Consider the following 21,600-nt stretch of genomic DNA (forward strand, 5'->3'; position numbering starts at 1 on the left):
TCATCGATGAAAGAGTATCGCAAGTTTCCGTCTAGCGGGGCGAATGTTCCGTCAAGATTGCATTGTTAAAAATGAAAATGCAGAGCCCTACCAAACTGAATCGCCTGTATATGCGCCCTGTGTTTACCGAAAGCGATAAGCAGCACTCGTGTTTATTTTCCCAGATGTGCTCTGCTAAAACAGGCCCTATTCTTCCTGGCTTCGCTGAGGGTTCCGCGAGAGTAAATAAATTAAGCTCGGGTAACTCCTGTTTTCCTGCCCAAAGTATATCGTACAACGCGAAATGGTTGCAGTATGTCGCAGAATGTTGCAGTGCATTACAATTGCTTTAAAGGAACGCTGAAAACAACTCCATCGAATTATTGTTCTCAGTGAAAATTTACTTCCCTGGCTATTCAGGGGTATGGAGGGAGAATTTCAAAATTCTCCTTCCCCTCGATTCAAACTCGGGACGTCCACCCTAAGAAGTACTGGTTGCCGCCAGTTTGAAATGAACGGTGATGTATATAGCACAGCCTCCGGGATCCGCGAAAAAAATTAACTTTCGATGCACACAGAGTTTACTGGCGAAGTCGGCAGGTGATGGCAACACCTGTGTTTCCTTTTTTTTGTCTTTTCTAGCGTATGAAAGCTGCGTTTTCGGTTCGAGTGGTCTCGTTTTTGTAAGGATGCCGCAGTGTGTCGATACCAGCCAACTTCAGTTCGTCGTCATTATTCATTTAACGATTCAAATATGCAGCTGCGCGCGGGGACAGAGCAGCTCGAGACAGCGTCTTCTTCCAGCCTGCCGCGTAGCGTACTAAACGATCGGGAGAGAAATGAAAACGTGAAAGCCTGTTCAAAACAGATGCCACAAGTGTGCATTGTACAGCCTTTGCTTCTCACCCAACGCGTAGAGTTTCTCGATTTCGCTGTCCGCGTTCTCACCGCTCCGACTGAGCCACCTTTCTAAGAAAAAAAAAAGTTCCCATCCTCGTGCGAACGGTGGTCACGGTAACCACCCCTAAATTATACGGAGCCCCACCCACTAACCTTCATTGTGTCTTCAAACTTATGTGCAGCTCGTAGCAGGCGCTGGGCAATCAGCGCTGGAGGCGTATATGCGAACAAACTGGCAAAGCAGCGCGGAGCGCGCGCCTCGGTTTAGAGACACCCAAATTTAACCCACGTGGCCGTAAATAGTACAGCGCGGGTCGCCTGCAGATCCGCCCCGTCAGCGCTCGCACGAAAACAGATTTGTGTACCGCGGGTTTTCCTTTGACTTTTGAGAAAAAGTGGCGTAGCGCTGCGCTGCGCTGACCCGTGGCCGCGGCCTCGTGTCTTCTCGTGCCATGGCACCGAGCTCTCATGCGCCAGCAACACCGGGCAGCAACAGCAGCATTCGGAAATAACTTGGACGAACACCGAAACTCGGGGAGTGTCAAAAGGGCAAGATTTGTGGCGAACTTCCGCGCTCGACATTTTTTTTTTCTTCTTTTTTTCTGTCTCCGTCTCTCTCTCTCACCTTTTCATTCCACCTTTCTTCTTTTCTTTTTAACCGGAAGAACTGAATACGGAAGGGTAAAACGTCGCACGCAGAGTCCGGGCACGATGCGTGCGGAGTTTCCGAGGTGCGTGGGCGCCTAGAAAAAAAGAAAGATCAGGAAGAAAAGAAAAAAAAAATCAAGAGCGACTGCGGAACCCTTCCTAGAGTTTCTCGGCTGAGACCAAGTGCAGCATACGGCACCTCTCGAGGGGTGAATGCTCATAACGTGCGCCTTCGCCTCTCACTGCAATGCAGACACGCGGCCTTGTGTTTTTCTCTGTTTTGTTTCTTTTTCTTTTCCTTTCCCAGAAACCGCGATGGGGACGGAGGGACAGAGTGGTTCTGCAAAGCGGGGCAGCAGAGCGTGCACATGACGCGGTGCAACTCCCGAGTGCGGTTCATATCTTCTCGTCCGCAAAAAAAAAAAAACTAATCATAAAAAAATAACACTCGAGCGCTCAAAAACTGAGTGACCTTGCAGCAAAGCAAAACAGCGGCAGTCACGCTCTACACAGCGTCTCGTAACTTAGAACGATGGGAGGATAAGCGGATGCTGCGTGCGCTTTCTGAAGCAACGTTCGTAATACGTGCCAGAGTTGATCACACGTTTGCCTCGCACTCGTCCCCGTTATGAGATGCAGCGGGTATTTAGCGCTATTCAGCAGGCAGATCAGTTCATTAATACTGGCAGACATGCCCGAAGGTAACTGGCACCACTGACCTGTTTGTCGTTTAGCAACTATTTCGCTGTTTTCTGCGTTTCTCCAACTCAGTGGGCATCTTTCGTGCATGCTATATTTGGTACCTCGAACAGGTTTTCCCACTAACATCGAAGAGGCAAGTTCGATTGACAGCCGAAGCGGCCCACAATTTTAGGAGGCGAAATGCTGACACGACCGGGGCGCTGAGATTACATGTTCAGGAAGCTATTCGGGCCTTACCCTATAGTATACATTTAGTCCCTGCCTTGAACTAGCAGCGCTGACGCTTGCAACTTCTAGTTTTTCGTGGGGAAAAAGCGCCGAATTAGTTTCATTGCAAATGAGATTAACATGCGCAGTTTGGCTTGATACTGTGCAGTAGAACGCGACTTGGCATGCACGTGATTATGCAGCATAGGCCGGCAGGGGCACAGAATACACGAAAACAATTGAGAGAGCACGCGAATAAATTAATCTCGCTCCCATCAACGTCTTTTTGTATGTCGACGGTTTTAATCGTGCAACCGCGCCGCCTTGGGAGGTCGTGTCATTGGCCTTCCAAGGCCTAAAGAAAGCCAACAGAATATGAAGTAAGACAGGTAGTCCGCCCCAGTAACCAGTCCAGTACCTTATTCTGTGTGTGCGTCTGTGTTCCCAGTTGTTCCTTCGGTCATTCCCTGGTCCCCCACCCCCCTATATTTTTTTTTCGCCATTTGCTCGATGCCCTTCAGAAAGCTGATTTCGCGAACTACACCTGCAGGCGCAGGCATTACTTCGACATGGCGCAAAAGCGTCTGCGTTCCGACGCGTCCTGCGTTTGAAGACGCATGACGGAGCTATAAGGTGGAAAAAAGCATACGCGCCGGTTATACGAGCGGCTTTCCTCCAACGTTCGCCGAGCACGCGCTCAAGCAGTCATCGACGCGTGCCTATGCCACGTTGACACGAGTCTACGCGCTCGGCGACTGTGTGTCATTCCTTCTAGAGGCACGGCTGCAATGCATGCCTCGCGTAGCGAACACACACAAAAAAAAGACGGCGTTGAGTCATGTGCGCTTTACTTTTACGCACGGGCGGGGAGGTGTGTAGTACAGGGCCTCATAGCGAGTAGGTCGATGCATCTTGGGCAGCCGCATCATCGGCCGGCGAGGAAGAAGCCAGTGCGAACAAGAAAAAAAACGGGCAGGTATCGTAGTCGATCGAGCCAATCAAGGTCGAATGGGCACAGCGCAGCGCGCGTGCTCGCCGCAGGAAGTGCGCACGTGATCTGTCCGGCGGGCCGGCTACCGGGAGGCACGTCGAGTCCCTGCGTTTTCAACGCGAGCAGCTCATGCATCCCCGGAACACGTTCGCGTCTCCAGGGGCCCCGCAGCGTCCCGCATCTGCTTTCGTACAACTCGCACCGAGCGCACAGCGACTGCGTTGGAGGCATGCGTAGGTACTCCGGGAGCCCGAACGGCTGCGCAGGCGTTGTAGAGTAACAGTTCGAACGCGTGTTGTCTGGCGCCCGCAAGTAATAGACGTTGGAATACGCTTTAAAAAGTAGCATTATCCGGGGAACTACCGCCGAGTGCTGCAGTGCTCTCAAGTTTCAGTGGCCTTCTAAATGTCACTGGTGCTGGCGAGCTAAGTGCGGCGCTCTGCTGTCAATCCGCTCGTTCCTAACGCGTGCAGGAGGGTCCATGGCGCGAGCTACACTATGTACCTGCCTTCAGTCATGCTTCGCAGAATTCAAGCTGTGTGCGAATGCAGTGCGCATGATTTGGACTTAACCAGCGAAATGGATGATGGTCAAGCCGTATACAGCGAATTAATCTTTACTGCTGCCCACTAACCACTTGTTTAACTTTGTTCCCACTACACTCTCCGCGATAATGCACGCACTCAACACGGGTGTAGGCCCCTTACACATGCAGGCTCGTAACAAGCTACTTAAGAGTCCTCTATACCGTGATACGCAATCGTAATAGCTCAAGCAGTGTGCTCATGCAAACAGGAAGCGTGCAACGAATCGTGCGAGCTATATCGAGTGCTGAGATGTACATCTCGGCCATTCACTGGTGGCGCATGACGATGAAAGGCGCAGCTCTCAGCCAGCCAGCCCAGCAAAGACTCTATAGGCCCAGCCGAGAAAAGCAATGCCACCACTCCGCCGCCAGGCGTAAGTGAGCAGCGGAACGTGCTGTCTCCATCAGACTTATAAACTAGCCGGCCAGTTTACTCCCCATGTCCCAACGCAAACTAAGCTCGGCCTCGTGACGTTGTAAGGAGCGAGCACGACCCCCCCCCCCCCCCCCCCCCCCCATTAGATGCGTACGCCTCGCGTCGTAAAAGGCTAGGCAAGATTAGGTTAGAAAGGTAAACAGTAATCACTCCTCCGAGGAAGGGCGGAGGTTATCTCACGCCGAACTCGGTTCTGAGGACGCCCCGCATTGTTTCGGCGTTCTTTTCGAGCCGCGGTAGTGCCCAGGCAGGAGATATCCCCGATAACCTCAGGTCGGATGAGCGCAGGCCGACGCGCGCGCGAGTATCACCCGTGCAAGTACATACACATATCTGTGCGCTGCGCCGTGCGCCTTCACCGCCTCCGCGGGGGCGTTTGCACAACGGTCGACGTATACGCGCTGTACGCCTCACACGCGTGCATTTTAGCCGCTGCGTAGAGAGAGAACCCACGACGTGCCCAGTTATGCGGGTCAGGCTGCCTCCACAAACCCACCCGTTCCACCTTTTTTTGTTTTGTTTTCTTTCGCTACGTAGGGTAGGCACGAAGCATAAAACGTAAGGGTAGGTTTTCGGAGGCCCACTGCCGATATCCCGAAGGACGAGGCCGGCGCGTTGTTCGGCTGGAAACACGGCAGGCGCCTCACGTTCGCGCGCGCGGTACGCCAACAGGGTCACGGTGAGGGCCGTCCTCCGGAAGCCCCAGCAGTCGTGGGCCGTTTGACCCGGACCGGCGCCGCCGCTGCCTCCTTCTCTAGCGCATGCCTGCCTGGGAGACTCTCGAGCGACTGGTTAGAGGCGGCCGTGTTCCTACGTCGGCCGCGGCAGCTCAAACGACCCGCGCTGGCAATTTGTCTTCGCCGGTCCCCGAAAAGCGAGCCGGGCCATTTGGGCCCCGGAGCGTCACGCATCTCGGATGCGGCCGCGGGGCGAGCGTAGTGCGTCTTTTCCGTCGCCAGCAGCTGCTGCCTAAATACCGCGCGTAAAACGGTCGCTGTTCGGCTTCTCGGCTTTGAAAATGGCTGACGGCTTATTTTGCCGGGCTGACCGATCCCGTGCCGGTCGATTAGGCGCACGGGGAGTGTAATCGTAGAGCACGATTGATTCGATCGGAATGCGACCCACGCATATGTGTACGCGCTACTTAACTGCGCGAGGCGGCATTTAAGAGCCCGAGTGGAGCGCCAGGCGCATGCCTGGGGGCGCTTGCCTGCCCCCCCCCCCCCCCCTCGCTCAGCAGCTGTGCTGTACCATTGGCTGCACGCGGGGAAAACGGTGTACGCAGCGGGCTCCGACGCCACGGAGCAACGCGGGAGAGAAGCCCCCAGGTTCAGATTTCTCCGTGCCTTCGGCAGAGACGCCCTTCGCTCTCTTGAAGTGATCGGCAGGATCCATGCTATCGAGGGGGAACGCTGCACGCCGCCCTAGATGGCAGCCGTTGAGCGCGCCCCCTATGTCAGTCAGTCAGTCAGTCAGTCAGTTTTATTTGCAGGAAAATCACATCATCCTGCCGGTGGCAGAGACTGAAGGCATGGTTGCCTGACGAGGTATCTGTCCCCGTAACAAAAGGAGCAACCTACAGCAGTACAGCAGAGAGCTGGTACAAAAAAGAGAAGCATCGTTACAGATAGTCCACGCATACATACAACATGGCTGTACTTAAGCACTATGGACAGTTTTTTTTAATCACATTGAAGATTCGCTCAAATATCACAAAAACACGTAAAAAGACACGTAAATATCACGAAAACACGTCGCGCCTAGTGTCCCCCAGCGAAGACTTGATGCTTTCGCAGCACCTAGTGCTGGATGACTAGCCCGAGGAAGCGCGACCACTTCACGAAATATGGCCTTATTCCGCGGCACCCAGGCAAGGAAATGTCTGGCCTGGGCATATCTAACGGTCGTGGCCGTGAAGTTGAGGCGAAGCGCCGCTTTACGGAATATGCTTGGCGGCAAGTTTTTGTACGAGCGGGTCTCAGTGAGGCCAAGAATATCTCCTATATCTCAGCTCTTCACAGTGTTCCGGACCGGAACATCGGCGCGGCGTACGGTCGACAGGTGTAGTGTGCCCGCATACGGTGGCAGTACTGCGGTTAGCGGTGTGCAGTAATTGATCGCGCCGCGATGCAAGGCGGAAAGCGACTGCAGATCCCCCAAAGAAGTTTGCCCCTTATACTAGCAACCAAATGGATCCTTTCTCAGCACCACGTGCTCCGCACTGCTTCGTGAGGTAAGCTCGCGCCTCGTATTCAAGGCTGCAGGTCACACTGTATACGCGAGCATATATGAACCACGGGACTCGCGTATCGGAACCAGGACGCGCAAAAAGCTGGAAGTGCGGCGCCTTACGCTTAGTGAGCATGCGCATGCGTAGGGCGCAGTAGTCAGTGTTCTCTAAAGGCAGCGAAACAGGAAGCGCGCGTAGCAGCCAAAAATGGCACCCCGCGAAGGCACCGTCGTCTCCCACTCCTACCGCCCACACTCACGAATGGTTTATGGAAATACTAACTCTCTCTGGGTTGACTTTCATTAAAGCAAAAAGTAAATACAAATGGACTAACATCATCATTAAGTCCTTAGTCTGAGAGACGCACAGGTATAAAATGAACACATAAGAGAGAAAGCAAGCAGAACGAAACATAGTTGGAGTAGTTGGTGAGAATTAATACTTCGACTTGAAAGTGCAACATTGACGGGGAGGAAGGAAGACAACTATACAAGCGCCTCTGCCGTCGTCTACCTTCGGACTCTGTCACTGTCACGCTTTGAAATGAAAGGAAGCAGCTGTTCGGGGAGATTCAGACATCGAGCTATGTTAACAGTAAGAAAAGAAAAATCCGTTAGCCGCACGTGCTAGCAGTGAAAGAATAAAGTGCAATACGCGACTTCAAACCTTTCGGGAATCGCTTAAGCGAATGCATAGTATACGTATAAGAGGGACCGCACAGGCAAAAACAGCGTCTTGCTCGTTCGGCACCTTCCTCTTTACGGGTGCGGAAACGTACAGGGCGAATTAAATTAAACTCAGTCGCTCTAGAAGATGAAGTGCAATACGGTCTTCTAAAAACTCGACGTAGGAAGCAAATTTGTAATGCAGCAGCTACCGAGACATCCTATAGGTATGCAAGAAGTACGGGGCTTTTAAAAGTCAAATTCAAAGCTGCTATCGCACGTCTTCGTTTCGTTTTATCTTCTTTCTCTGCGTCCGTCAAAGTGCTGAATCCGACACCCGAGTATCGTGTTCAAAGCGCGGCGCTGCCGTAGACGTAAGAATGCGGAGCTCATGCGCGTTACATGGCTGGCATCCGCGAAAGACGAGATGGGGTATGGAGTCAGGAGAAATGTGTCAGCTGGCACGCTCTCAAGATTGCCTGTTTGCTCCAACTTTGAAATAAACAGAGAAAAGACGCATTGTTGCGCGAAGGCAGCGAAGGCGTACTAACCATTTGACACGCCATTTCTTGTTTCAATCTAAATTAAATATTTTGTCGCATAAATAGTGTATTCAGGCCTTGAGAAAGACAATTAGTTTTCCAGCGAAAATACCGGAGTTGATTTTTTTTTTGTCAGGGATGTGCAAGGCTTCTTCGTACAAAGTATCGTAATTGATGAAGATAGCAACATCGAAATGCCGCGACTTATCATGTAAACACCCGGAGGATCGTAGAAATAAGTTGTTTCGAAGGTGCACATTACCCTTGAAATTGCGAAAAAAAAAAAGTGGTAGGGGTTTAACGCAGTTAAACCGAGTAGACGTGTGAAACCATGTGTTAATTCTTCAATTAGAGCGGATACTTAAGAGTTGAAATCTGGGCCAGTTGGTGCATAAGCGAAAAAAAAACAGTCAAAAACAGACGAGGGACAAGGGGAAGAATTGCCACCACAACTGGAATTTCGTTGTGGTGGGGCACAGTCGTTGAGGTGGTACGCCTCAAGGGTATGACGCGATAGTTTCAGTGGATTAATCCATATATGCAGAATCGGTCATTCGCTACTAAACATTGCTAGATCGCGGCGAGTCCTCATACCGCTACCAGCGCAGTGGCGCAGCGGTTAAGCGATGCACCACTGCAACTGGCAGGTGGCTCTTTCGATCGCAGCCACCCATAGGGACTGTGTGACCCAGGTTGGTCTTCCCGAGCGACCAGTCATTAATTTAACTGCCACCTGCCTCCCATTGGCGACTGCTGGCGCGACGCTGCTCCGGACTTACCCGAGTAAGCTTGGGTTAGCTCGGAGCACAAGACAAGATTACAAGATTCTTGATCGGGGCTGGTACGTCTCCCCCCCATTGCACATATATGGCAAAGGCAATGGGAAACGTGCAAGCAATTCATTCCTGTAAAGAAAAAAATGGGAAGAAGACCAATTTGGAGGCTGTCTTTTTGGATTGTGTATGATTGAGAGCACCTTGTTTTTAGCAGCAGAACTCTGGCCTGGGGTAGATGGTGCACTATGCTTGCAAATGAACAAGCGCGGGGGAAAGAGCGACGCAATATACGGGGCAATCACTTTCCTGTGTACATGTGGCCTTTTTGCATCCTTGTTGTATTCCCGGGTATCAAGTTTTGACAGTCTTTGCGAATTTGAGCTCAATATGAACACCCTCAGAGCTACCTGGAGGAGGCCCTTGTCGTGAAGTGGCCGTAACCAGGGTGGTGAGTAGGACAGTGAGAACTAAATGACACATTAACCAGTCTTCTACAAGCGCTGAAAATACAAAGGTTTAAGAGATTAACTATCACTGATGCACAACGCCCTCCACATCTTTATCGGAGGCATTTAACTTATGCTGGCAGTAAAGTGGCATTCTCCTCCTCCTTTTACAAAGGCATACCAGTGAAAGTGATCACGAGAAGGCAGACCAACAATATCAGGGGGACTATATGGAGCAGCCTGCACACATGTATAACACCGTTTGTCGCGATGTTCTGTCGGCCTTGTCGACCTTCTTCGTGATTAAAATTGTTTTTACACTGTGCAGCAACGCGTTGTTTCAAGTGAGGGTGCGTTTATGAAAGGCTGTGCGAAAAAATAACAGTTCAAGTTGAAAAAAAATTAATTTCCTGTCGCTAGTGTACAACATTAATTTACGAGTTTTCTGGACACTTCCTAGTGAGCTGCAGGGCAGCCTGCGTGTTTCGTTTGCTGTCGTCAATGGGCCGTCTCACTAGCACTGCCTCACTAGTTTCTGCACGCAAAATGTGCATTTTGTTTTCGCAGTCTGCAATAAGCGCTGAAGCTGATCACGAAGTCTGCTGTACAAAGAAGAAAAAATAAGCAGTATTATTCGGCTGGTTCAGCTTAACAATGATGATGGCGGTTATGATGATAACGAATTTTAATGTCCCAAGGGCACCTTTGGTATGCTTCTTTACGTAAGGTGGGGATCAAAGACCTATTGTTAAAGCACCCATTGTATCGCCAGTGGCGAATGGTGCGAGCATTTGCTGCGCGCGGGCAGCGAGAAGGCTGACGCCGTTTCTGTTCTGGACGACGCGCAGGTGCGGGCCAAGGAGATCGACAAGGCGCAGGACCTGCAGCAGGAAGAGACGGCGCACATCCCGGCCGAGCACCGCGGTGGCGGCTACGAGCCTCCTGAGCCGCCGCAGCAGCGGCCGCACCACGAGGCCTCGGCGGGCCACGTGGCCGCGGTGCCCGTCATACCGATCCACGACGGGCACCACCACGGCGACCACCACGCCGTGGCAGCCGTCGCGCCCCAGGACCCGGGCGACCCGTGGCCCCTGGGCCGACCCGACATGCCGCAGATCAAGAGCCTCAACGTCAAGTGTGAGAAGAACCACATGAAGGTGTTCCTCGAGTTCGACCGGCCCTTCCACGGGATGATCTTCAGCAAGGGCCACTACAGCGACCCCAAATGCGTGCACCTGCCGCCCAACACGGGACACATCGCCGTGAATTTCGACATTTTCCTGGGCAGCTGCGGCATGTCGAGCAGCCAGCAGGGCGGGTACGACAACCTCGGCAGCGGCGTATTCATCGAGGACACCATCATCGTCCAGTACGACCCTCAGGTTCAAGAGATTTGGGATCAGGCGCGCAGGCTACGCTGTACCTGGTACGACTTCTACGAGAAGGCGGTCACTTTTCGTCCCTTCAACGTGGACATGCTAGACGCTGTCACAGCCAACTTTCTTGGCGACAACATCCAGTGCTGGATGCAGATCCAAGTGGGCAAAGGCCCCTGGGCAAGCGAAGTGGCTGGCATTGTCAAAATCGGACAGACCATGACCATGGTGTTGGCCATCAAGGACGACGAGAACAAATTCGACATGCTCGTGCGCAACTGCATCGCCCACGACGGCAAGCACCAGCCCATCGTGCTCGTCGACGAGTACGGCTGCGTGGCGCGCCCAAAGATCATGAGCCGCTTCCAGAAGATCAAGAACTTCGGCGCCTCGGCTTCCGTGGTGTCGTACGCCTACTTCCAAGCCTTCAAGTTCCCCGACTCTATGAACGTGCACTTCCAGTGCGTCATCCAGGTTTGCCGCTACGAGTGCCCCGAACCGAAATGCGACGGCGACGCTGCGCTGGGTGGCCACTACCTGCCGGCGCCGAGGGACCCTTCGTCGGCGTACTCGGAGCAGAAGGCGCACTTCGTCAAGCCGTCCGAGTCGCAGAAGCAGACCGTCTCCGTGACCAAAAAGCAAGGCGCCGTGACCGTGTCCACGGACGCGCCCAAGGAGAACCCGCCGCCTGTCTTCTACAACCGGCAGGGCGAGCAGCTGCCCAGCGACAACGACGTGGTGCACTCGAACACGGGCTACGCGATCGCGCACACGGGCGGCATGCCGCGATCGCACGATGCGCGCCGTCGCCGGCGAGAGGTCGGCGCCGACGCGACCGACATCCAGACGCAGAAGGTCATCCAGGTGGTGGCGCCGGGCGACGTCGCCTTCAACCTGCCCACGGGAGACAACGACACCCTCGTTGACGTGTACAGCAGCCGCGCCGCGTCGGCTGACGGGAACATCTGCATCTCGCTGCCGGGCTTCGCCGCGGGCCTCATCGTGCTGCTGCTGCTGCTCATCGTGTCCATGCTGGTCGCCTCGTTCCTGTTCGTGCGCGTGCGCCACATCGCGAACAGCAAGAGCCACGACCAGATCATCTCCTACGACAGCCCCGAGTTCGTCAAGGTGGCCATCACCCCGCAGTGAAGATGCCGCTCGCCCGTGCGGTCCCTGCGTGTTCCCCGATGCGCGTACAGTGCGAACACGTGCGCGGAAGACGCAGGCGCCGCGGGAACGACGGAGCGCTAATCCCGGAACGACAGTTGCCTGAGTGAGAAAGGCTAGGAAACGATGCGATAGAGCTGACTGGTCTGCCCCGACAGTATCACTTGGCCTGTCGCATTTTAGGCTAACAAGGTCAAAACTAGCGGCGAAGAATAGTCCCTCTTCTTGCGATCCTCTAGCATCACGTGACCCGCGAGCAAGCGTAGCCAGCCTAATAGCGCACGAGAGGAATGCATGTGGGGCCACACAAAGTTACTTTCTCTCTTTGCTGCCCGGCATCAAATGCCATGCGGCCTTCGGGCATTTCTCTCGGAAGATCTTGCAGTGCAGGATGACAATCATCTGCTTTGTGGTTAGCGCCCTCATCGATGTACGCGTTGTTAGTCGATCGTTGCAGTTAGGTGACGAAAGAGATCAACGAAACGCACGCCAAAAACCGACAGGGGCACCCCTCTGAGGTTTAGCTGCGGCTACGTGTATCGATATTTCCGGTAAACGAATGGCTGAGCAATTAGTGGTTTTCCGCGAACGCGGCGTAGCATGCCGGTCATTACTGAATCAGTGGAAAGATGACGCAATAAGCAACGACTTTCGACGGCTGGGGTAAAATGAAAGCAACGGCAAAGTGAGTTCTGCATCGCTGTCGAAAATGCACGTCGTCAGTGCCGTTTTGTGCTCAGGTACGCGGGCAAAGGGTTCTGGCTGTCCTGGAAGCAGCTTAACCGCGCAGTACAGTAGGCGCGCCAGACGCCGTCGGCGGTTTCGCTGCGGCCAGTTCTTTTCGCGTTCAGGAGAGTATTAGTCATCCATTGACGCACACGCACCAACGCTTTTGCGTGTGCCTTCTTTTTTATTTTTTTATTTTTGTTGTATAGACGTCCGCTATGACAATATGCGACGCGATAGATTCGCAGCCCTGCCTGTCCGCGTTACTTTTTGTAACATATTTATTTCGTGTTGGCGAGACCACCGTGCTATTTTGTTGTTGCAAGCATACGCGTATATCCTGTTGTTGAATTTGATGGACACTAATCGCCAGTAGTGTTGCACCATGGGACCTGGACTCTTAGTTTTACGGTCTTCTTGCGTGAATGCATTGTTCCTGAATGTGTGCGTCCTTTTCACAGCTTGCTTTCTTTATTTTCTTCTTAAAAATGTTGTCTTCGACATGTGTACAGCGACTTGTTGTTGCGCATGCAAAAAAAAAAACACGGGGTTATGTCTCCGCACTCGGACCAGCACAAGATCTAAGAGCACGGGTGCATGCAGATGTTCTAGCACGGCGCTCGTTGGCGTTGGGTTCTGCGTAAAAGGACCCAGCCGAAGCCATCACTGGTTCTAGCAGTAATAGCGCCTTCCAGCGACACCGCGCAAGCCATGTGGGCCTCGCCGCTCCGTCGATACGCTGCACCACACTGCCAGCGCCGCCACCAGAGGCCGCAGCTTCGAGCACTGTCCTCGTGTGGCGTTCTTGCCTTGAGTCTAGGCACGAGTGTTAGCGGCCTGCTGTCGCCAGTAGGAAAAACACTTCAGGTTATCGGTTTGCTGTTGTCTCACGTGGCATTGTACTTCTCTTCGTGACCTTTATTGCTTGGATGAAACGCACTGCCTCGGCCGCGCTTGTCTAAAACACTTTTGTTGGGCGTACAGGGCGCCTGAGGCACAGGCGCAATCTTTGGCATTGATTTTTGCTGTTGCCTCTAAAGGCTAAGCAGCGCCTCCTGTTTCCCCGCGAACAGCTTCTGGCACAGTCTTGTGTTCCTGTATACCGATCGACAAGCGAGAAGACTCGTGCTTTAGGCAAGTGTGATGGGGACAACGAGTGCGCAGTTCCTTCCAGCAAAGCGATGGGTGCGGGTGTATGCAGTCTTCGGGAAACAACGGCGCAGAGATTGCTCGCTGTGTACCCAGTCACGTCGCACTTGTGTACAGCTCTGTCTTTTTCTTTGTGAACAATGTTGCACCATGCATTAAAACCTGCCGCATTGTGAAGTTCATACTGTGCTGTACTACTGAACAAAGTTAGGTGCGATGGGAATGACATTTATGTTCTCAAGGTTTTTTTTTTTTTTAAACACGCGTACATGCACTTCAAACGACTTTGCAAGACTTGTCGCATGCATATGTTGTCACAATTCCTGGTCGCGCGCTACTTTTTTTTTTTGCTACGAGTATAGAAACCGTGGTAGCATCTTGGCGCCATGAGATGGTGACGAATGACCTTAATAAATGTAGTAAGAAATGACCATTACGCCTTTTCTTGGGAATTAAAGAAGCATCCTGCGAGGGAGGTCAGCGTCCAAGGCACAATTCCACAATCAATGGAGTTATGCCTTGATCTGCGCCCCGCGGCAGTTTCTGCAACTTTGGGACCGTAGTCGATGAAGTGGCGACGCGGTAACTGTAATCGTCCTTTTGGTAACGCCTACCTGAATGACATGCGCGCAGTGTAAGACAGCAAGGGTTGCTGTATATACGCACGGTATCTGCCATTATGCTGAGCGTGTGAGACTGTAATGAGTCACTGCAACAGTGCTTGCTCCATCTGCTTTATTTTGCTTTGTGTGATGATGTCAACTCCCGCAAGTGTTATTCTCACGTCTTCAATGAAGACCGCAGCCATCTCCTGTTTGTTTTGCTGTGACCTCTATAACACGCTTGCATCGACGTCTGTCGCTCTCCAAGAGTGTGAAACCCTGCAAGCGTTAGCTGACTTGCACCACAGTGCCCCGTCAGCACTTACAGTACGCCTCAAACGTTTGGACGTGCATACTAGCGTGGCCATAAATGCACTGCAGACCCTGCACGCGTAATGTCCCTCTAGATTTGTGCCCGCAGTAGAATCGTCACCGGCGATACCTCACAGTCCGACAAAGAGCCCTCGTCCATACATTTGCTGCCAGCCTTGGTTGATGAGAGCTAAATACCGCGGAAGAGTATTGCGACACTTGAAGCAACAAGTGCGTTGACTGGCAAACTCTGCGCTGGAGGTGTACCCACCGCATTCGCTTAAAACAAGCGGGTCCATAATATGGGCCATGTTCTCAGTGTACTTATTAAGCATCCTTGCCGCTGATTAGCCAAATAATGCGTACAGCATGTGACGAGTCGAGTATCTCTCGTCGTGTGCAATCGACAACGCCACAAGGAATTCCGGCAATCATGAGTCTTCACTTGGCCGCTCGGTGAGGCAGCCCGGTTGGATTGCTTACGATTACGTTACATACAAAAACGTTACATATTACGCTAAGTGCGTATGGGAGGCCAGAGAAAAGGCCTCCCATGTAAGAGTCAGCTCTTCTAAGGACGAACGGTTGTTCGAATGCCGTTCCAGAGCTAAGCATCTATCAGGCATCTAAAGCGCTCGCGCACTTAGCTCACATCGAATACACTTTCCTATCAACGCCGGCATGACACAAATGCAAGAACGACTCGTTCGCGACACAAAGGTCCACCCAGCGGTTAGTAGATGCAGACTAGGCTTCGCGCATTGTGTTCATGAAGCTTCGGCAAAAATTTCGCAGACAGAAGCTCTGTGTCGTGCTGCCTGCTTGCCAGCGTTTTCCATAGTCGAAAACGGCGTAGGCTGTGGATGTACGGTTTAAAAATAGTGTGCACGAGCGTTGCCATGCCTTCGTCGACTCCCCGATGCTTTGTGTCACCGCGTGTTGCTTCGTGCTAGTTTGCTGTGGAGCATCTATAGAAACTACTCTTTCTGAACGCGTCTTGTTGAATTGCGGTGCCTTACTTGTCGCAGAAAATGTCACATCACACACAAACGGAGGTGCACCACCTCCGCAGTCCAGTAAAGACGTGCTAGGCAATAGCTTGTCTCAAATACTACAACAACGCTTTATTTCTTCCTTGCAAAAGGCAAAGGGACCTGAAATAGCGTCCGCAAAGCATTCGCCCTTTCTTTATTCATCTTTGCTATTTCAGACATGAATGTATACCTCCAAGCCCAACTTTCCCTTCGACATAAAAATAACGCAGGGAACAGATGGGCCAAATCGACGATTACAATCAACCGTACTGTGCTCGTAATGCCTGAAAAGCCAGTGTCTCACACTGTGGAGTGTCGTGACGGCACAACTCATATCAAACACTGTCACGTGTAGCCTCTGTCGAAAGTAGAGAGTCCGGGGGGGGGGGGGGATTGCTTCAAAGCCGGGTATAGGGGGTCGTAACTTTAGGAGGGGCTGAGGACGTGAGTTCCTCTCGTCACAGACGAGATTTGGAAAGCGGACGGCGAGCCTCACAACAGGGCCCCAAAACAAACTCCTTGTGATATATGCTTTTTGACTAAGACTGTACACGATTCAGTGGATGAGCTGACGAACGGTGCACTTCCTTTCTGCGCTGGAGCGCCTTATGCACATCCGGCAGGACGCTTTCAGCGAGTGTCTCGTTCTCTCCCCACGGCCAGGATGCTGGCACAAAGAGCGGAAAGCAGCGCAGCCTACGTCTGCAAGTAATGATCATGGGAATTTAGCTGGAAGCCCGCCAGGGTGTCCCCAGCGGTGACACTACGCAGATACAGATGTCCCGCTGCTCTGCGAGCTCGGTGCCAAGTGCAGACGTTCCACGTGTAAGGATAACGTCTTTGAGGCCAGAAGGGGCAGGTTTGGAACAGCTTACAGAGCAACGGATGTCAGACTGGCCACTCGAATCGCAATTAAATTTGCTTAGGAGTAACGGCAGTCAAACATTCCTGGGCCACTCTGCGCGTAGTTTGCAATGGCCTTACAAGACACGAGTGTCTACTCGATCCCCCTCAGCCCAATGGGAGGCTATATGTGCCCTCGAGCCTTCTTCCCATAAATACAGAGGGTGCCACTTTCACAGGCAAACAATTAAGTCCCTGTGGTTCGACCCTTAGCCATAAGTCGTGTTCCGCGCCGGCAGGGGCTACCTCTAGGTAGGATTTCAGCAGCTGTGGTAAGAAGGGCTACAAACAACAAAGCCTGGGAACTGCATCGTACGGCGGATGTTCAGGTTGTGGTTTTGCAGCTACAACAGCTGGCATTTGCGAACACTGTAGCACTGCCTGAACCCACAACGTATGCGCTAATGCGAATGAATTTGCCGACGCTTCGAAGCATATAGCAAAATGGCATGTTGGTGGCAAGAAGCGCGAACGGAGAGAGGCTTTCGTCACTACAGCCCGATTGCATCTTAGAGCATGGCGCCTCAGAGCAATAAAAATGCTTCACGGCAGATGACGTTACATCTTCGTCTACACGTTCTCTCGCACGTTGGTGTAAGCTTGTAAGCAGGGCAGCATGGCGACAGTTTCGATAACACGGGCTTCTGCGGCCACCCGATCATCTTGTGAGAACAGGGGGGCGTAGTTAGCCGCATTTTGCACACAACTGTGATTAGTTGCTGCTCCTGATCTTCTTACTGCCCTGTGCGCTAACTGATGCTGCGGCGACTTCGTTTACACTTTGCACTGGCCTTCGCTCGCAATGTAGCCAGTTTTGTGAACTGCGCAAATAGGGCGCATAATAAAATTGGTAGGTGCGTCAAGCAATGGGCAAGGAGGATGTTGCCGCGCCTCTATGTCACCGCCGCACTAGGGAAAGTATGTTTTCTGCGCCGCTGATGCAAAGAATCAATTAAAAAAGCATCAATTCAGTTTTCCGGTGTCGGCGAAAAACTTGGAGCGTGCGGGGTGACCTTGGCACTGAAAGTAAGAAGCGGTTCTTACACATGCATGCCTGAGAACCTGAACAAGTCGATCGAGCTACCCCGGAAAGTGCCTGCCCCCCTCCAAACAAAAAGTAAAAGAAAGAAACAAAGTATCCACTGCTTCGTGAAGCCGCAAGCTCGAGCTTCTTACTGCGCTTCCACAAATGCATACCTCTCCTCGCTCATTTCCGTCCAGATTCGCCCGAATACGTTTCCTGGAACTCGCCACACCTGCTGCGCCCCGAGCGCGGAGACAGTGCCGCCGAAATAAAGAGAGAAATAAACCAGGGGGCGTCCCCTGTTCGGAACTACCTCGACCCCCTTGTCCAGATTCGCCGCAGCCGACCGCAGGCGCGTCCGATGAATTGCGTCCGCGCATCGAGGTGGCGTAGTACATTTTCGCCCGCGGCCCCGTTGCTGCCGAAGCGCGGCCCACGCGAGCCCAGATGGGAGCCGAAAAAGGAGCCACCAGAGCGTGCCGGCCGCCGCGTGCTCGCATGCGGGCTGCTGCGCAGGCAGACGACGTGCGGGTTAACGATGCGGAACGCTCATCCGCTTCGCCTCGTGCGTTCCAATGGGCGAGTTTCGGGGCTAAAGAAGAGAACGGCCCCGATGAGACAAACACGCAGACGGATGACGCCCCCCTTCTTGCAGCGATTGTCTCTCGCCTCTTCCCCAACTTTTCTCGGGAGTCGCTCCCGTTCTCTCTCGCCTCTCGATGCGCGGCGGCTCAGCCCTTCCGAACAAATATGCTCGGCGCAGGCAGCAGCCGAGGAGGATGCCCGAGCGAGACGCCCTCGTTCGAGCCTGTTCGAGCAGGCGCGCGCTCCTTCCGAAGCCGCGTGCTTTAGTCGCGTATGCATCTTTCATGCGCGGGTCGCGCCGTGACGGCGTAAACAGCGCTGCTCGAGGACGGCGCGACTCCCGAGCCTGGCTTGGCCGTGGAAGCTGCGTCCACGATCAACGCTTAACCTCCAAGTCGCTTGGCAGAAGCCTCGCTGCGAAGGCGCCGATTCAGAACTCTGGGGTGCCGTTGCACGTCCGCGACGTCTTCTCGAGAATGAAGGAATCCTCACATGGGCTGGTCGAAAGCGCACTGATTGTCGCCGACAGCTCACAAGGAACGGGCAGTGAAGTTGACCGCATGTGCCCTGTCCATGTGCTTCGCGTTAATGCACCCCACCAATTAGCTAGAGCTAATCCGCTAGCCTTCTTGAGAACGGTGGCTGCGTTCCTCATAATTGTTACCTTAGGTGACAACATGCAATGGGTGCATGCGTGAATCGCAAGTACACAGCCCAAAAAAACTCGCTACAAAAGACGTTTTTAGCATACCGGAGACGTACTAGCGGAGACATATACCGGTTTACCGGACTCCTCCCGCGCATGCGCAGAGGCTCCCCCTTCACCCCAACAATGCCACTGCGCATGTGCAGGAGGGGTCCGGTAAACCGGTATACGTCTCCGATAATACGTCTACGGTATGCTAAAAACGGCTATTACCAACGTCGTTATCCGCTCCGACGTGAGGCTTGCAGCAGGTATGAAAATAAATCTAAGGAAGAAGTATTTAAATGCCCCGGTCGAATACGTCAAACAAATCTGCATTACTGATTCCAGTGGCACAGCGGTGCGCTGTCAGTGTATAGTTATTTTTGTTGTCCAACGCAACATATCTAGTAATATCCATAGCTAATCAAAGCCTCCCCGCCATGCATTGGAACGTGCATCCAGGGGACCATGTCATCAGTCACAACGGCACCATGAGCGTTAGGACTGCCTCCGGCAAGAAGGCCAGATATATGGAGCGTCCAGAGCGTCGTACGCGATAGAGGACTAAGTAAAAACGCAGAGACCACTGCCGGCAGCGACCAGGAAAGAAACGCGCTAAGGCGCTGAGAGAAGCCAAGCAGAAAAATGCTGTGCCGGGGTGGAGGAAAAAGAAATCAGAGAAAGAGCGCCGGAGCTCGTTCAGCGGGTCATCGCAGCCATCACGGAGCGCGCTAAGGACTTATAACCAACCGGACCGCATTTAAGAAGGCAAGGGGGAGAGGGGGAGCCCGCCGTCATCATATATGCACCGCAGACAGACGCTGCTGCAGGAAGCAGAGCGCTTGCTTCGCGTCGGCAGTAAAAAGGTAACAAAGGGGGTGGCGGGGTTAGTCGAGGCGGATGAATTGAATACGCGTCGCCGCTCTGGAAATGGCAGAAAGCGAGAGAAAGAAAGAAAATGCGAGCGCTGATGACGCCAGAAAAGAAATGTCTGCGGAGAACGCCGCAGGGGGAACGAAGCTCTCACGCTGTATACAAAGACCGCGCGTGGAGTCCACCAACGTGGTGCGCGATCTGCGCGAAGTCGGCGCCGTTCTTTCTTTCTTCCTTCGCTCGTTTCTGCGGCGGCGAAGACTTGCTCTTGACGAGGTCTAAAGAGCCCCCCCCTCCCATCCTCCCAGCAAACCTCCCGCGCCATTAAAATTTATACAAGTGCACGTCCGTGCCTTCTGCGCTCGTGCCGTCTGGGTGGAGCGCGGAACCACGCTTCTGGGTGAAGCGGTGGAAGTGGGGAAGATGTTCCGAGCAGCGCGCGCTCTCTGTCGGCCCCCATCCCGCCAGGACGGGCGGCAGGCACTCTAAACGATGTCGACGCGCGCCCTTGGCATTGAAGAGCGAGGCAACCGGTGGCCTACTCAGCCGCGGCCGCCTCTGGCTATGCGCACGCAAATTGAAGGCCGCCGTAGAGCCGGACTGTGCAGCTGGGCGGACGGCAAGGCAGCAGGCGCGGGGAGAGAGAGTGCGTGCGGCCCTGGGAATCGGCCCCTGGCGAGGGGGAAGGAGATGGCTGCGGCCGCTTCCCAAGAACGAGCTGGCCTCCTCGTTCGCAACACCGCGTCCACTCGAAGCGTACAACGCATGCAGGACACCCCTAAAACGGTTCCCGCCGCTGCGGGAGTGGGGACCACGTTGCAAATAATGCCAGATGCCGACCAGCTACTGCGCGAAGCCAGTGTCTGCCTCGAAGCGCGGAAGCAGCACTGGGACGGAACCAGCATTCAATGGCGCGCCGTAAGCATTGGCCGGTGCAGTATGCCGCTCAGTATGCAGGTGTGCCACTCAGGTGTAGTATGCCGCTCCCTCAGCGGCGGGAACCTTTGAGCCGTGAATGTTGACTGCGGAAAAAAACGGGCGCCAGAAAACGCAAAATATAACTGCTCCGCACTCCATGCTATACAAAACCGCACAAGAGCGAGACAAAGCTCAAAGGCAGAGTAGCAGATGAGAGCTGAGCCCCACGCGGTTCGAGAAGGCTTGGGAATGCATTGAAGTAGATTAGTACAAGACGAGGCCTAAGGAGTGGAGGACAGAGGTTACGCTCATAATTGCTACATTGAATAAAGTCTCCCGATTCGACACAGTTCATTTACCCTAGAAATTACAAAAAGAGCGCAAAAGTACATTTGCAGCTATAGTAGCCGCTATGTGTATTCATCAGTGTGTAGACGGAGAGGCATTAAATTAACGTTTAGAAAAACTTTAAACTAACTGCGATAGCGCTTCCTTAAGTTTTCTTCTCCTGTTGGCCTGTGTAAGAAAAGCGGCCAGTGGAAATCTACCAGTCGACCCTCGTAAAAGAATACGACAACTTTAAGCGAGAATGCAGGAAAGCTCAGAGGACAAACAAGTGAACGCCCTCAGTATCGTACAAGAAGCTTCAATAACGATCGAAAGCATGTCATCTTTAAGCGGTTGGTGAGACGCAGCACTGCTGACTCCAAGGCGCGAGAGTTCTGCTGGGACAGCCTTCCGATAAAATAAAGAAAAATAACCACGTGTGCCAAGATTTTTTATACAGGTTAAAAAAACCCAAGGAGCCGAAATCATTCAAAAGTCCTTAAAAAAAAACGGCGTCCTTTTCCTTGCGTTCCCAAACGAGAGCATACACAGGCCCCGTGACTCATCGTCATAAAGAAATTAACTCCAGAGGGTTCAATAACAGTTCGCGCAATTCTCCATTCAAGAGCTCTACCCGCGCTGGGATGCGCGGAGCAGTGGAGGACTGGGGATTAATTCCGAGCATGTTTTATTTTTTTTTTTACGTGCGCGAAAGTCTATAGGTACACCTCCATCGAAATTCAGTGACGCTGACACAAGTTACCAGCCACTCCGACGCGCAGTCCTGCTAGCGCAAGCAGCACAACGT

The 21,600-nt window shown here is 53.1% G+C and overlaps 1 protein-coding gene across 1 annotated transcript in view; it reads left to right on the forward strand.

Moving 5' to 3' along the window:
- LOC144115321 (uncharacterized) overlaps positions 1–13,957 on the forward strand; it is a 66,876-nt gene extending 52,919 nt beyond the window's left edge. The window contains exon 3 of the mRNA XM_077649657.1: positions 9,957–13,957. Coding sequence (XP_077505783.1) covers positions 9,957–11,633 — 1,677 coding nt within the window. The 3' untranslated portion in view covers positions 11,634–13,957. The remainder of the gene's footprint in view (positions 1–9,956) is intronic.
- Positions 13,958–21,600: the final 7,643 nt, after the last annotated feature.

This window comes from Amblyomma americanum, chromosome 1, assembly GCF_052857255.1.
Source record: "Amblyomma americanum isolate KBUSLIRL-KWMA chromosome 1, ASM5285725v1, whole genome shotgun sequence".
In the NCBI taxonomy this organism is placed as follows: Eukaryota; Metazoa; Arthropoda; class Arachnida; order Ixodida; family Ixodidae; genus Amblyomma; species Amblyomma americanum.